General features: G+C 37.8%; 1 protein-coding gene across 8 annotated transcripts in view; it reads left to right on the top strand.

Moving 5' to 3' along the window:
- SLC4A4 (solute carrier family 4 member 4) overlaps positions 1–14817 on the top strand; it is a 354218-nt gene that overhangs the window by 312628 nt on the left and 26773 nt on the right. For all 8 annotated transcript variants that reach the window (XM_086704881.1, XM_086704885.1, XM_086704880.1 and 5 more), the window contains 2 exons: positions 2438–2551; positions 4409–4570. In XM_086704881.1, coding sequence (XP_086561007.1) covers positions 2438–2551; positions 4409–4570 — 276 coding nt within the window. The remainder of the gene's footprint in view (positions 1–2437; positions 2552–4408; positions 4571–14817) is intronic.

The raw sequence follows: 14817 nt of genomic DNA, 5'->3' as shown, positions 1-14817 counted from the left end.
GGAGGGTGGTAAAAAAAGAGAACTTCTTTTTGCCTTTGCAAAAAGACCTCTGGTCTTCCAGTGATTTATGACCTACTGGACCAGAGAGATATTATAACATCTTAATAGTTCCTAAGCATGCTTCACATGACCATTTTTGCCAGACCATCTTGAATTGCCTTTGCCAACACTTACTTGTACAAAGCTTAAGAAATGGGAGTTTCCTCCAATACTGAGCCCTGGGAAACATCCTTTTTCTGCAGGGATTCCAAATACTTCCAACCAAAATTTGTTGAGTGGCAGTTCCATATTATTACTGGGCTTCCATATCATGTCTTGTTTCTTGGAATTGATAATTCCTTCTTAAGACCTCCTGATGGTAGATTATTTAGTTATTCCAGTGGTTTCTGCAGCCAAGGAGACCTCATGGAACTTGAAATAACAATAGTTAACATGTATTAGGCGAATCTATTATGTTCCAGATGTTATGATAAAAACTTTCATGGCTTGTCTTATTTAATTCTTATAACAAACTGATGAAGTTTGTAGGGATTATTTTGGCTACATTTTGCAGATGGAGTAATTGAAGCTAAGAAAGGATATATATTTACAGAGAGGAAATAATGGTGCTAGCATTCCAACCCAGGTCATCTGACTTTAGAAACTGTGCTCCTAACTGCTGCCCTATATTTTCCTCCCCAGATTGACCCCTGCCATCTATTTGTGCTTGACATTACTGTATGATTGGTGTTAACTGGCAAGTTAACACATCCCATAGCTGACTTTCTGCCTTTTTTTGTGTGTAGTTCTTAAGCGAGCTAAACCTAGCAAAATCCAGCCCTTCAAAAGGAAATGAATTCAAAGCAAATAGGCCATCTTTGGTCCTGCTGCTAGTTAGGACCCAAGGCTCCTGGCACCGGGCAGTGGTCAAGAAGAGAGCACTACTGTGGCCTTTGGCATACCCACCTTGCCAAGTACTTCCATTTCTCAGTTCCGTTCCTACTGAACATCTGACTGCAGGAGTCCCACTACTCTTTCAAAAGATTCCCTGTCCTGAGAACTGTGCAGCCACTCGGTCCCTCCCTGATCTCTCTTCATCTGACTATACCAGAACATTGACTGCTCACCCTGAGGTAACTTGACAACCACTGAATCAACCCTGATTTGTTTTGGAGCAGGCTTCCTTGGGTATGTTCCCTTTGTGAAGACATGGATTGCGTCTATTTTGTTCACTGTGGTATCCTTAACACCCGATTAGAGTGTAAGCTAGTGAGTAAATTCTTGTCGAATGATCAGATTACATGCCACCATGCATATAAACCTTAGGGGAAACTCAGGTGCCTGTGTTCTTAGTAATGCTCCCCGGCCATTGTCAGTGCCATCAGACACCCCATGCTTCCCTACTGACTCAGAAATGACCATTCTGCAGCCATACAAGGGGAAGGTTTTCTACATCCCATAAACCTCAGCCCTTGTCCTGACCAGAGGCAGATATTTAGGAAGCTCCAAGTTTGTCAGCTAATGGCAACCACATTTAAAAAGTGGTAGAGGGGCGCCTGGGTGGCTCAGTCGGTTGGGTGACCGACTTCGGCTCAGGTCATGATCTCACAGTCCGTGAGTTCGAGCCCCGCATCGGGCTCTGTGCTGACAGCTCGGAGCCTGGAGCCTGTTTCAGATTCTGTGTCTCCCTCTCTCTCTGACCCTCCCCCGTTCATGCTCTGTCTCTCTATGTCTCAAAACTAAATAAACGTCAAATAAAAAAAAAATTAAAAAAAAAAGTGGTAGAGAAGAGATGCCCCACATACAGACATTTTAAGCACTAACTTATAGTGAAAAACATGTTCTTTGACAAAGTTGGGGGTGTCCTCAAATCTTCATCTTCCATCACATCATGTTTCCCTGAGGTCTTGAGTACACTGAGTCACCTAGAACTTGTAACCCCTTTCCTGCCGGATTCTCAGTGTTTTCAGGTTAACTTACGGAATTATGTTGCTGTATGCACACAATGCTATTCCCAAATTATAAATAGAATTCTGTATTTTTGTGTAGGTTTTTACAATATGCCTTGAGATTTCAACCTTATCTAGGTATCCTTTATGCTGCATACAGCAAGAATGTTTGCACAGTATTTCAGGAATATATTATTTGTGACTTCTCTCCCCAGCCTGCGCATGCATGCATAAGCTCACAAACACCAACCTCCCCCCCCCAACACACACACACACACACACACACACACACACACACTGATTTCTTCTGTGGGATTCAATTATTTCTGGCTAGATGAGAAAGCAATGCAAAAACAATTTGAGAAATAATCTCTCTACAGTGTGACACCTCCTTTAATTTGCTGGTGAAGCTGTTACTATAAAGACAGAATTCTTTGTTCATTTCCAACACAAGCAAATATATTAATCCAGCACTAAACTTTCCTTGGTTTCTTTTTAATTTTTTTCAGGCAAGAAAACTTATCAGTGACTTCGCCATTATCTTGTCCATTCTAATCTTTTGTGTAATAGATGCCCTGGTGGGTGTGGATACTCCAAAACTAATTGTGCCAAGTGAGTTCAAGGTAGGTGAACTTCGCTTTTGGTCATTCGTAGAACGCTATGGATTTCTTTCCTCTCCCCTATTCTAGTTCGTCATATATTTTTGAGTTGGTTTTGTAGGATTATCCATTTCCTTATTTCAGAAATGGTCTTTTGCTAGATGCATACATATTCTTTGTCTATTCCTTCACTAAAGTTGACTGCCTGATTACGATTAAATGCAGGGTTCACATTATATTGAGTTTTATTGAAAAATACACTCTGCTTTATATTTTTAGAGTATTTAAAATGAGCTGAAGTATTTTCATGCTACTAATCCCCTTCTTGGTCCATATAATAATTCTAAGATGTAATGCAACTATCATCATCCTGATTTTATGAAGTTGATATCGGAGCTCAGAAAGAGTAAGGAAAATGCCTAAGATTATGTTATTACTCTTTTCCTGCTACAAAACTACCTGCCATATATACATACATCTATATATAATGTACATTTTGATTATTACAAAGAGGGGGTGGCTGGGTGGCTCAGTCGGTTGAGCGACCGACTTCGACTCAGGTCATGATCTCACGGTTTGTGAGTTCGAGCCCTGCGTCAGGCTCTGTGCCGACAGCCTGGAGCCTGCTTCAGATTCTGTGTCTCCCTCTCTCTCTGCCCCTCCCCTGCTCACACTCTGTCTCTCCCTGTCCCCAAAATAACAAAATATTAAAAAAAATTTTTTTAATTATTACAAAGAAGATATAAGAATTATTCACTTTATAAATCTGTTGGTATGTGCAGGCCTAATGGGTAAAATTTACATTTCAGTCATTCTTATATATCCCTTTCTAATTTTTCATTATGTCTTTCACCTGTTTTATGGATCACTCCTAGCCTCTCTCTCCATCCCTGAGACCATATGGTACAGCAAACAGAATGTTTGTTGCATTATCTGTGCCATCTCATATTCATTTGCAAACATAAGTTTTCAATCATTCAGTGATTAGTTCATTTAAGTCAGTATTTATTGAATGTTTGCTTTGAGTCAGGCCCTTTCCAGGGGATATGAAATGTACTGATGAACAAGAGAAAGTTGTTCCCTCCTTCCAAGCTCAAAACCTGGTAAAGGAATAAAATGTGGATGGATTCAGTGATGTAGTTATGAGCAAAGGGAGACGGAAGACAAATATCTTCAGAGAAGTGAGACTTTCTTGATAGTAAACATAGAGAAAAGAATTTATAGGATTCTGTTTTAGTTTATTTGCATTATTTAATGTTAGGAAGAGGATAGAAAAATATTCCAGGAGAAGTGGAAAAATGATCATCTTTTTCATTTTTGGTAACATTTCTGAGGATTAAACCAGTTATTCTGGGTCACTGTTCATATGTATAAGAAAGACCAGAGTATTAAACAAGTTCTATTATAAAATAAAAAAAAATATTTGTACCTTTTCTATATAATATGATGTGAAACTATTACAATTTGTCAGTAGTAGAAATAACTTGGGTATAATTGCTAAAATTCATGAACAAAATTCATTCAAATTTCTTGTCTGTCTTTACTGACTATTACATTTGGGTTTTTTTAATGGCTGCTCTTTAAACTTAAGTCACATTCTTCCATCTTGAGTCCTTACCTTAGATCATCCTAAATACACAAAATGGCATGTACTTGTTTTCCTTCAACCTATAGTCTTAGTCTCCTTCATTTAAAAAACTGCCTTAAAAATAATCACCTTTAGGAAATTATTGGTGACTAATCTTTGTTGAACCTATCAGTAAAACGGTTTCTGATTTTGAAATGTTGGCTGTCCAGAAATCAAAGTGTATCTCTCCCATTGATTTTTCACCAAACAGTATGTATTAATATCGTTTGAAAATGTTCTCCTTCTTCTTCAAGCCAACAAGTCCAAACCGAGGTTGGTTTGTCCCACCATTTGGAGGAAACCCCTGGTGGGTGTACCTTGCAGCTGCGATCCCTGCTTTGTTGGTCACCATTCTGATTTTCATGGACCAGCAAATCACAGCTGTGATTGTGAACAGGAAAGAGCATAAACTCAAGGTAAATGTTTGTAGTAATGGTTATCATTGCCTTCCAGTTTCTTTATAGTACTAGGAAATACTAATTTATTCAAAACCAAGACAGTTTTATTGAGAGTTATATTACAGCTAATATTCTAGCTGACTTGGCAGAGTCACAGACCACTTGGTGTTGACACATCTCCTCAATAGAATACTTTAGGATAGATCTCATTTCAATCTGAAAAAGTTGTTTGAAATCATATTTCCTTCACCACCGAAGAGGGCAGGATAAGCTGTTTACCATTCAGCCACTGTCATCCTTCATCTGATTTTAATGTGGTAACTGTCCTTAATGAAGACAGTGACAAATACTCTTTTTGAAGCTATTGAGATAAAAACATGTTTGTTTTTGATCTGTCGACTTGGTGAGTGACAGTAATAGATTTTCTGTCATTTTACCAACCTTGCAACCTGGTAGGGTTTTTTAATACATAGTTTTCATATTTATATATAAATTATGATATATAACATAATATATAGTATAATGTATAATATATATTATAGTATAATATATATTATATATTATAGTATAATATATATGTCTATATTTTGGATTTTTGCTTCTGTTTAAGAGTAAAATTGGCCTGCAAGTTTTCTTTCTCATAGTGTCCCTGTCTGATTTTGGTATCAGGAATATGTTATCCTTATAGAAGAGCTGGGGAGTGTTTCTCCTCCTATTCCATTTCCATTCCATTCTCTGAAATAGAATATAATACTCTCTTTATTGTGTGTAATATGCCAATGATCTTTTTTTTGAATAATCAAACATGCTTGTAAAACTATATGGGCTGAGTAGTTTCTATGTGGAACTTATAAAACTGATGATCAAAATGTTCTAATGGTTGCAAAATATTCATAATTTCTATTTTTCTATTTGGTAACTTATATTTTTCTATATTTTGTTCCATTTCCCCAATATTTTCAAATTTGTTGATATGTTTATAGTATTATCTTTTTTTTCTAATCTGAATGTTACTTTTCCCTTTAAATTCCTAATGTCATTGATTTGTGCTTTTTAAAACTATCTATCTATTTATTTATTTATTTATTTATTTATTTTTGATGTTTATTTATTTTTAAAGAGAAAGAGACAGAGTATGAGCTGGGAAGGGGCAGAGAGAGAGGGAGACACAGAATCCGCAGCAGGCTCCAGGCTCTGAGCTGTCAGCACAGAGCCCAATCTGGCTCGAACCCACAAACCGTGAGATCATGACCTGAGCCAAAGTTGGACACTTAACTGACTGAGCCACACAGGCACCCCTGATTTGTGCTTTTTATTTTCCTTGATGATTTAGCCTGAGGTTTGTTAATTTTATTAGCCTTTTTCAAAGAAGCAGTTTATTACATTGGAGTTTTTGTACATATTGTTTTCTGTTAATATTTGCTTTATTTGTTTTGAAGCCATGTTGTTAAGTACATCCACATTTGTATCTATTTTATCTTTTCAGTGAATTGAACTTTTTATGTGCCTCTCTTTGTTTCTAACAATGCTTTTGGCCTTAAAGCTTATTTTATTTTGTACTAATAAAGGTTTGATAACTTAATTTTCACTTCCCTGATATGTATTTTTCCAGTCTTTTATTTACAATACACCTTGTGTCTTGTGTCTCTTTGTAAATAACACATAGGATCCATTTTTACAGTCTTTTCTCTTAACTAAAATATTGAATCCATTTAAATAGATAGTGATGACTAATAGATTTGGATTCATTTTTACCACATTATTTTTGCCTTCTACTTCCCTAACACTCTATTTGCCTCACTGTTCTTTCTTTTTTATTCTCCTTTCTTGCCCTCTTTTAGGTTGATACAGTTTTATTTTTTTATTGTCTTCATTCTAATTTGTTTTGTGTTAGTTTGAAAGTTATACACTGTATCTTTTCTTATAGTGATTATGTTGTATATTTTAATATGCATATTTAAGTTCTGAAGGTATTCAGTGTGTTTATCCTTCTGGTGAAAACTGCTAATGGCTAAAGAATGCTTTAATGTTGATCTTCCTTCCTGAGTCCTGTGTTCTTATTACCTAGATTTGATTGCTATCTGGATTTTAAAATCTAATTAGACATGGTCAGTATTTTTAGAATTATATGCAAATTTACTCTTTTCTTTGCTTTTTTTTTTTTTTTTTTTTGCATTTCAGATCTTCCATTTTGGAAGAGTTTTCTTTGGACTGAATTATTTCCTCTAAACAGTACTTATTTACTAGACTATTGAAATTTTTTCTGGGGTGATCTTTGTGTGGTAAACCCTTATTTATGTTCATCTGAAAATGTGTTTGTCTCACTTCCATTCTCGTAAGATGGTTTCTCTGGATATATACTGTAGGTTAAAAGCTCTTTCTTCCAGCATGTAGAAGCTATTTTCCATTTCTGACTTTCATAAAAGTGAACTGTCAATACACTTTTCATTGCTTGGTAAGTAATCATTCTTGTCTTTTGGATGCTTTTATCATCTTCTCTTTTGTCTTTATTCTGGAGTTTCACTATAACTTGTGTCAGCGTAGATCTCTTTTTATTGTGTATTGGAAAATTGGGTTTCCAGTCTTTTATTAATTATTAGTTTATTGCATCTTCCTGTCTTTTATCACTTGTAGAATTCTGTAAGTCTGACTCTTTCAATCTCTAATACATCCTTTTGGAATTCCAAGTAGAATTTTGCCATATATCTCCATCTTGTGCTCTACTTCTACTAATCTGTTTTTGGTTTGGGGTTTTTTATTTTTGTTTTTATTTTACATTTCCTATCTTTTGGTCTCTGTGTTATATTTTGGGTAATTTCTTCAGTTCTTTCTCTTTATTAAATTATTTCTTCTGTTGGTTCTATTCTGTCAGCGAACTAGCCACTGAATTTTTCCTTTCAAGAATTATAGTTTTTTTTTTTTTTATTTAGAAGTTCTATTCTGTGATTTTCCAAAGCTTTCTATCCAGCTTTGATAGTTCTTAACTTCTTTATTATTTTTCAATAAAGTCTTTTATTATTTTATACATTTGCTGTCTTTGCAGATTTGATTTTGAACTTTGTTTTTTTTCCTCTCTTACTTCTGGTGTGTCTTCTCATTGTCTTTTTTTTTTTTTTTTTTTTTTTTTGTAAAGAAACAGTTATAAGCTAATCTTCCCATGCAAGTGCTTCAAAGCTTCCAGAGAAGATTTTATTTGCTTCTGGGAGGTATAGGAGAGTCCAACCAACCCAGGAACTCTTTACTTTTATTTATTCCCATAAAACATATTTTATTATAGAAAGTTTTCAACATATATAAAAGTAGACAGATGGTATAACTCCAGAGGTTTATCACCCAGTTCTAGCAATTATTGACTCATGTCCAGTCTTGTGTCCTTGCTTGAGGTCTCTCCTGCCTTTGCAGTTAGTGACATCTGAAGGGTTGACTGCGTTGATTGTCCAGGATGGATTCTTCACTCACTCACATGTCTCACATGCCTAGTACCTTGATGTTCCTTGGTGTGTCTGTCTGTTTCTCTGTCTTCTATTTCTCCACATGGCATATCATCTGTGTGGGTTAGGCTTCTTGCAGCATGGCTATCTAGTTATGTAGTTGGTACATGGAAGCTGACTTCCAAGAATTATGAGTGGAAGATGCAAGGCCATTTCATGGTTACACCCACCACTGGCATAGATTTATATTTTATTTTGCTATAGTTGATTGATTAAACTAGTCCATGTAATGGGATAAGGAAGGGCTTCATTGTTTGTTGGAGGAATAACAATTTTACATTGTAGAAAAATATGCAGGATAGGAGCATATTTTTCCAGTCATTTTCAGAAAATAATATCTGCCACATTTGTACTGCAGAATTTGCCTTAGTCTAGATCATGGTGCTTACTTCCCTGTTTTGTCATTTAGTATGTGCTTTTTCTTCTGTATTTCTTTTAAATTGGTCATTGGGGAGTACCTGGGTGGCTCAGTTGGTTAAGTGTTCAACTCCTGATTTGGGCTCAGGTCATGATCTCATGGTTTGTGAGATCAAGCCCCACGTCAGGCTCCATGCTGCTAGCATGGAGCCTGCTTGGGATTCTCTCTCTCTCTCTCTCTCTCTCTCTCTCTGCACACCTCCCCCCACCCCCAAATAAGTAAACTTTTTAAAAAAAGAATAAAATAATTGGTCATTGGATTCAGAAGCTTGATGAAGTATAGTTTTGACCTTTTATATCTATATCTTTTTGTATGTTTTTGAGGGTAGGGTGGCAAGACATTCATAGAAGGCCAGGACCACTTTACTCTGTGTTTTTGGCTTAAGAGTTTCTAGACCATACAGGTAATGTGAATTCCAGCTTCAAACCTAATTATAGGTTTATAGTTAGAAATATCTTTCAAGATTCTTTTTTTTTTTTCTTATGGCTTTATATCTAGTAGGATGGCCAAGAAAGGCATATATATCCCCAGTGTCTTTCTCTGTAGGGTATTTTATTTCCTAGGTGACCAACTGAGTATGCTGTATTTAGAGCATCCTAATTTTATTTCAGGGGATGTCTTTCATTTGTAGACTTTCCCCAAGATCTTGGGAGTTGGTCTCCCAGACCAGAGTTCAGATGGTCATTCTGAATCCAGGCCTGAAAGCCCCAGGATTTGACATAGTCTCTCAGGGTGGGCCCAAGCCTCCAGGGTTTACTAACCTTGTAGATTTACTCTTTCTTGTTGCCATTGTTTTTTTGTCTGCAAATGTTTCTTTTACTTTCTGGCAGATAAGGATGATTTCTAAAAGATATTTTCTGTATTTTTGTGAGCATTTTTAGATGTCTTCTACTGGGAGCAGTTTCAGTGTTGATTTAGTTTTAAAGGCTAGAAATGGATGATAACTAATGTATTTTATTCTGAAAAAAGTTAGGAAGCACATTCTTAATTTTGATATATAATTGGCAAGATTTGCTATGTGTCTTTGGAGGTAAATGCCTATTCACTTTTGCTCATTAAGTTTTCCTTTTAGTAAAATTCAGAATTTCAAGTTTAGCAAATTTAGGATTAATAGGATAGAACTTTTTAAAGATTTTATTTTTAAGTAATCTCCACACCCAACGTGGGGCTCAAATTTACAACCCTAAGATCAAGAGTTGCGTGTTCCACCAACTGAGCCAGCCAGATGCCCCTGATAAAATATAGAATTCAAAAAATTATCATGTTCCCTGTAGGAAACATTGGACTATCAAGACATATTAGAATTTACCTCTTAAAATAGGAATTGAGTATATAAAAAATAAGTTTTCATCACTTTAGGAATCACTTATTTGAAATCACTTCTTTGAACGACAGTAGTTACAGAGGAAGTGCCAGTCTTTTGACACAAATCTAATGATACCAGTGGAGAGACATCATGGATGAAAGACTTTTCACTCTGGATATTGTTTTGTTTACATTTTGTTAGGAAATGTGCCTGTGGAATGTGAAAATTGGAGATCCTACCTAAAATTAAAGGGCCTTGAGTGCTATGAAATTGAGTGAAAAGAAACCTGAAACAGTGAGAGGGATGGAGGCATTATAATACTAAAAGCAGCATGTTTTTGGGTGGCATTTGCTTTGGCTCAATGTCAAGTGGCCCTGGCTGGCTGACTGCTCTGTTGGGATGGGATCCACCTTTCCACTCTGCTGAACAGCTCTGTATTGATGTAGGAACGCCAAGGCACTTGGCTTTTCTTGGCCATCATTTTGGTTAGTTATGTCCCACATTATCCCTGCAGAGCACTCAAAAGCAAACCAGGTTCAGCAAGGTCATGACTTCTCCAAGGTTATTTCCTGAGTCACTGCAGAGGCAGGAAAAAAGTCTGAGCTTTAGACTGCAAAGCAAGGGATACTTCTCACAAGGAAAATGATTTTAAGTGTGTGGGAAGCAGAAATCATGTAGGATAGGTATCTAGAAATAGAGATAAGTTGGTAGATCAATAAATTTTCTGGTACCCCCTATGATAAAACCCTAAATTTGAGGTTGTTTTCTTGGATAACTCCAAAATTTTCCGTTTTATTTTTCCTTTCTATTCCTGTTATCATAACCTTAGGTCCAGTCCTTTCATTTCATGTCTAGACTATTCTAACTGTTTAGCCGTGAGTTAATAATCAGTTTCCCTTGCTTCATTTCAAAAGCAGTAATTTTTTAAAAGTATTGTTCTTATATGTCAGTCCTATCTTTCTAATCCTTTACAACCTTGGCCTTCTGGACATTTGCCCCTTGAAGAAATTCCATTTGCCTTTAGCATCCCATTAGCCTCGGATTTAAGTCTCTCTGTGATATGTTCTCAGCCTAAATTTAGAATGATGCTCTCCCCATACTACATGATGCTCAGGTCAAATGGGTTATTGGTTTCTCCTCAAATCTGGCAGCATCTTCTGCCAGTTGTTGCAGCTCTTCTCTCTATTCCTCAATGATTGCCACTTACCAAAATCCTTCCCATCTTTTAAAATCCTCCAGATATAAACTTGTCAGTGTAGCTTTCACTCCTAATGTAATTTCTGTTGCTCTTGTTTTTGCCCTTACTGTATGTGTATTACTCTGTGGCACCGGTCACATAATATCTTGAATGGGAGTTGTGTGGTATAATTATCTTCTCCCTTTTCTGGACCAAATGTTTTCAAGGCAAGGGCATGTTTTAGTCCTCTCTCCAGCTCTCATGTGGCCCGTCACAATGATTTCCATATGGTAGGCTCAGTAAGTACATATTGAAGAATGTGGTTATCTTGGGCCACATGGTTCTCAGAGTTGTTGCACTGTGTGAGATAGCTGATAGCTGAAAACATGCCAACCTATCTCTGGTTCTCATAGTGAGTGCTCGTATTACTCAAAGCCCTGTTTTTAGATGTCATCATTGCAGGAAGTTTCTGTGTGTTCACTCTAGAAATTGTTAAACAGTTTATCCTCTAGTTTATCCTCTGTACTTGGGGTGTCCTTTTTAAACCTCTCTGAATCTCTGTCTAGAGTGCTTTGTAATTTGTGTACAAATCTGAGTCCCCTCATCTGATTGTGAGCTTCTTAGGGGGAGGAACTAAGTCATGATTCTTGGTGGCCCCATAAACCAGCTTATTGTCTGGATTATGGGGGGCTCCTAGCATGGATGTTTATTCTGTGTCTGTGCATGTGCATACTGCTCCTGATCCTTTATTATCATCTTATTTACCAGACGGTCAGACTAGTCTTTTTCTCCCCTAGATTTTGATTTCTGTGGATTATTCCTAAATGACTTTTGTTCTGTATTAGCAAAGTATATATGATATCAAAAGGAAGTAAAGTTTCACTTCCTACCCCGCTACTTAAAATAATCTCTAGTTTTAGAAAGTAGAACATCCTTTGGATTTATATTCACGAAGACAGGACTTTTTTATTTAAAAAAAATTTTTAATGTTTGTTTTTGAGAGAGAGAGAGAGAGAGAGAGGGAGGGAGCAGGACAGGGGCAGAGAGAGAGGAAGACACAGAATCTGAAGCAGGCTCCAGGCTCTGAGCTGTCATCACAGAGCCTGATGCGGGGCTCCAACTAATGAAATGTGAGATCATTACCTGAGCCAGGGTCGAATGCTTAACTGACTGAGCCACCCAAGTGCTCCAAGACAGGACTTTTTTAAACTTTAAATGGCATACTTAGCCTTTTGAGCATTTTTTGAGTCCTTGCTATGTATGGAACATTTGTGTTCGATGTTGAAGATAAGAATTGTTCTAACTTATGGTCTCTGCCCTGAAGGAGTTTAGTGGATTTTTCCTATTCACCACTTATCTCCACCACCAAGGTTGGGATTGACTTGCCTTTCTTTGTGCCTTGTATCTTACACATACAGTAAATTATTTGCCTCCACATCTGGCTTCAACTAATAATCTATAAACCCCTTAAGGGCACATGTTCTATTGTACTTATTATTTTATCTAACACAAGCCCTAACATAGTATAGGCGTTAATGAATGTTTGCTTGCTTTTTTAATGTTTATTTATTTTGTTGTTTTTTTTTTTTAATTTTTTTTTTCAACGTTTATTTATTTTTGGGACAGAGAGAGACAGAGCATGAACGGGGGAGGGTCAGAGAGAGAGGGAGACACAGAATCAGAAACAGGCTCCAGGCTCTGAGCCATCAGCCCAGAGCCTGACGCGGGGCTCGAACTCACGGACCGCGAGATCGTGACCTGGCTGAAGTCGGGCGCTTAACCGACTGCGCCACCCAGGCGCCCCAATGTTTATTTATTTTGAAAGAGAGAGCATGAACAGGAGAGGGACAGAGAGGGGGGCAGAGGGAGAATCCCAAGCAGGCTCCACGCTATCAGTGCAGAGCCCAATGCAGGGCTCGATCTCACAACCCATGAGCTCATGACCTGAGCTGAAATCAAGAGGTGGATGCTTAACCGACTTTACCCAGGCACCCCATGAATGCTTATTAAATAACAGTTTTCCAAGCAAAGATATGAGCAAATGCAAAGGCCCCAGGGTAGAAAGAACCTTAGTATGTTGAAGAATGGATAACAGACCAGTGTGACTGGAACATGGGGGAATTAGTGATTCATGATGAGGTCAAAGGGAGTAGGAACAGATGATGTAGAGCAAAGGTTCTCAAAGGTGATGGCTGTGCTGTGTACTGGCATCCACTAGATGCCAGTTTCACCCTTTCCTCCTAAGTTGTGACAAACAAAAATGTTTCTAGACATTGACAAGTGTTCCCTGGGGGATAAAATCATTCCGGGAAGAAACACTGATATAGAACTTATAGATGATTTTACTGTGTTTTATTTTAAGTGGAAACAGGAAGCCACTGGAGAGTTTTGAGCAGGGAAGTACGGTATAATAATTGAAATTTTAAAGAGGAGAGTGGGTTGCGAGGGACAGGAATGAAGCAGGGACTTCTATGGCGGGAGTGGCATCGAGGACCAAGGATTGCTGAGTGATGAGAGGGAAGCAGGAGAATTTGAGCTGGACCTTGAAGAGAGAACGGATTTAACCAAATAGCAAGACTTAGAGTACCAGTTTGAAAAGTGTTGCAGAATGTGCAAGGCGCATTTAAGGTATGATGAAGTTTCAGGACTCTTTGAGGGCTCCCATCATCGTATCAGATGCAAAGCCTCAGCATGGGGAGCCAGGTGCCTGTCGTGGCTGATAATCTGTCCTATCTGACTCGCTCATCTGCTACTGACCTTCCCTGCTCCCTCAACATTCCAGCCTGGATGAATGGCACCAGCACCGCACTTAAACACTGTCTCTAGCAGCATTAAGGATGGATGGGAGAGGTGCCAGAGAGGAGTGGTTAGGAGGCCTCTGTATAATCCAAGTAGGAGATTATGAAAATCTGCAAAAGGCAAGGGGTAAGAACAATTCACATGCTATTTTTGAAACATTTGTATATTTTGTACAGTACTATTTCTATTAAAAGTTTTCTATATTTCTTACAGTACTACTTCTACTAAAAGCTCCAGTATTTGAGGGGTGCCTGGGTGGCTCAGTTGGTTAAGTGTCTGGCTCTTGATTTAGGCTCAGGCCATGATCTCATGGCTCATGTGATGGAGCCCCGTGTCAGGCTCTGAACTGGCAGCATGGAGCCTGCTTGGGAATCTCTCTCTCTCCCTCTCTCTCTGCCCTTCCCCTGCTCTCACTCTCAAAATAAATAAATAAACATTAAAAAAAGTTCCAGTATTTTTATATTATTTTCATTCCATTCAAATCTAGTTATTCAGATACCTTTGGCTAAAAGAGACATCTTAGAGTTGGCTTGTTGTCACATGAATAGGTTTGTTTTGCAGGAACAACTTCTCTAACAGAACCATTTGGGTTCTGGGTCTTTATGCCAATAGTTGGGGCACCGTGAATTTTTTAGCATAGCTTTTAGCATTCTGGTCAACAGTTATGTCTCCAGTGTTTACTGTATGTAAGACGCTGTACTGGCTAGACATTGTAAGCCTCGAACATTAAAATTTGTCAGAATACATTGCTTTTTCCTCTTTGGTCTCCGTCTCCTTAAAATCTCTCCCACCTGTCCTATTACTTTAGTTGGACCTGTGTCATCTCGGACCTGGACTGTGCTGTCATGTCTGTATCTCTGCCTCCAATCTTGACCACTTCGAGTATGTCCTCTACAAAACAAGAGAGCCATCCTTCTAAACAGAAATCTGATCATATCACTTGCCTGCTTAAAAACTTCTAATGGTTTCACACTGCTCTTATGATAAGAATTCCAAAGTGTTAGCAAAACATCAACGTTTTTAACTTCTGGAGCCTTATTTCTTACCTCTCCCATCTCCTCCTATGCACCAAAT

This window comes from Puma concolor, chromosome B1 (assembly GCF_028749965.1).
Source record: "Puma concolor isolate L17-30 chromosome B1, mPumCon1.1.hap2, whole genome shotgun sequence".
NCBI classification, from domain to species: domain Eukaryota; kingdom Metazoa; phylum Chordata; class Mammalia; order Carnivora; family Felidae; genus Puma; species Puma concolor.
The sequence above is the reverse complement of the archived record's forward strand: the minus strand, read 5'-3'. Positions and strand labels throughout refer to the sequence as shown.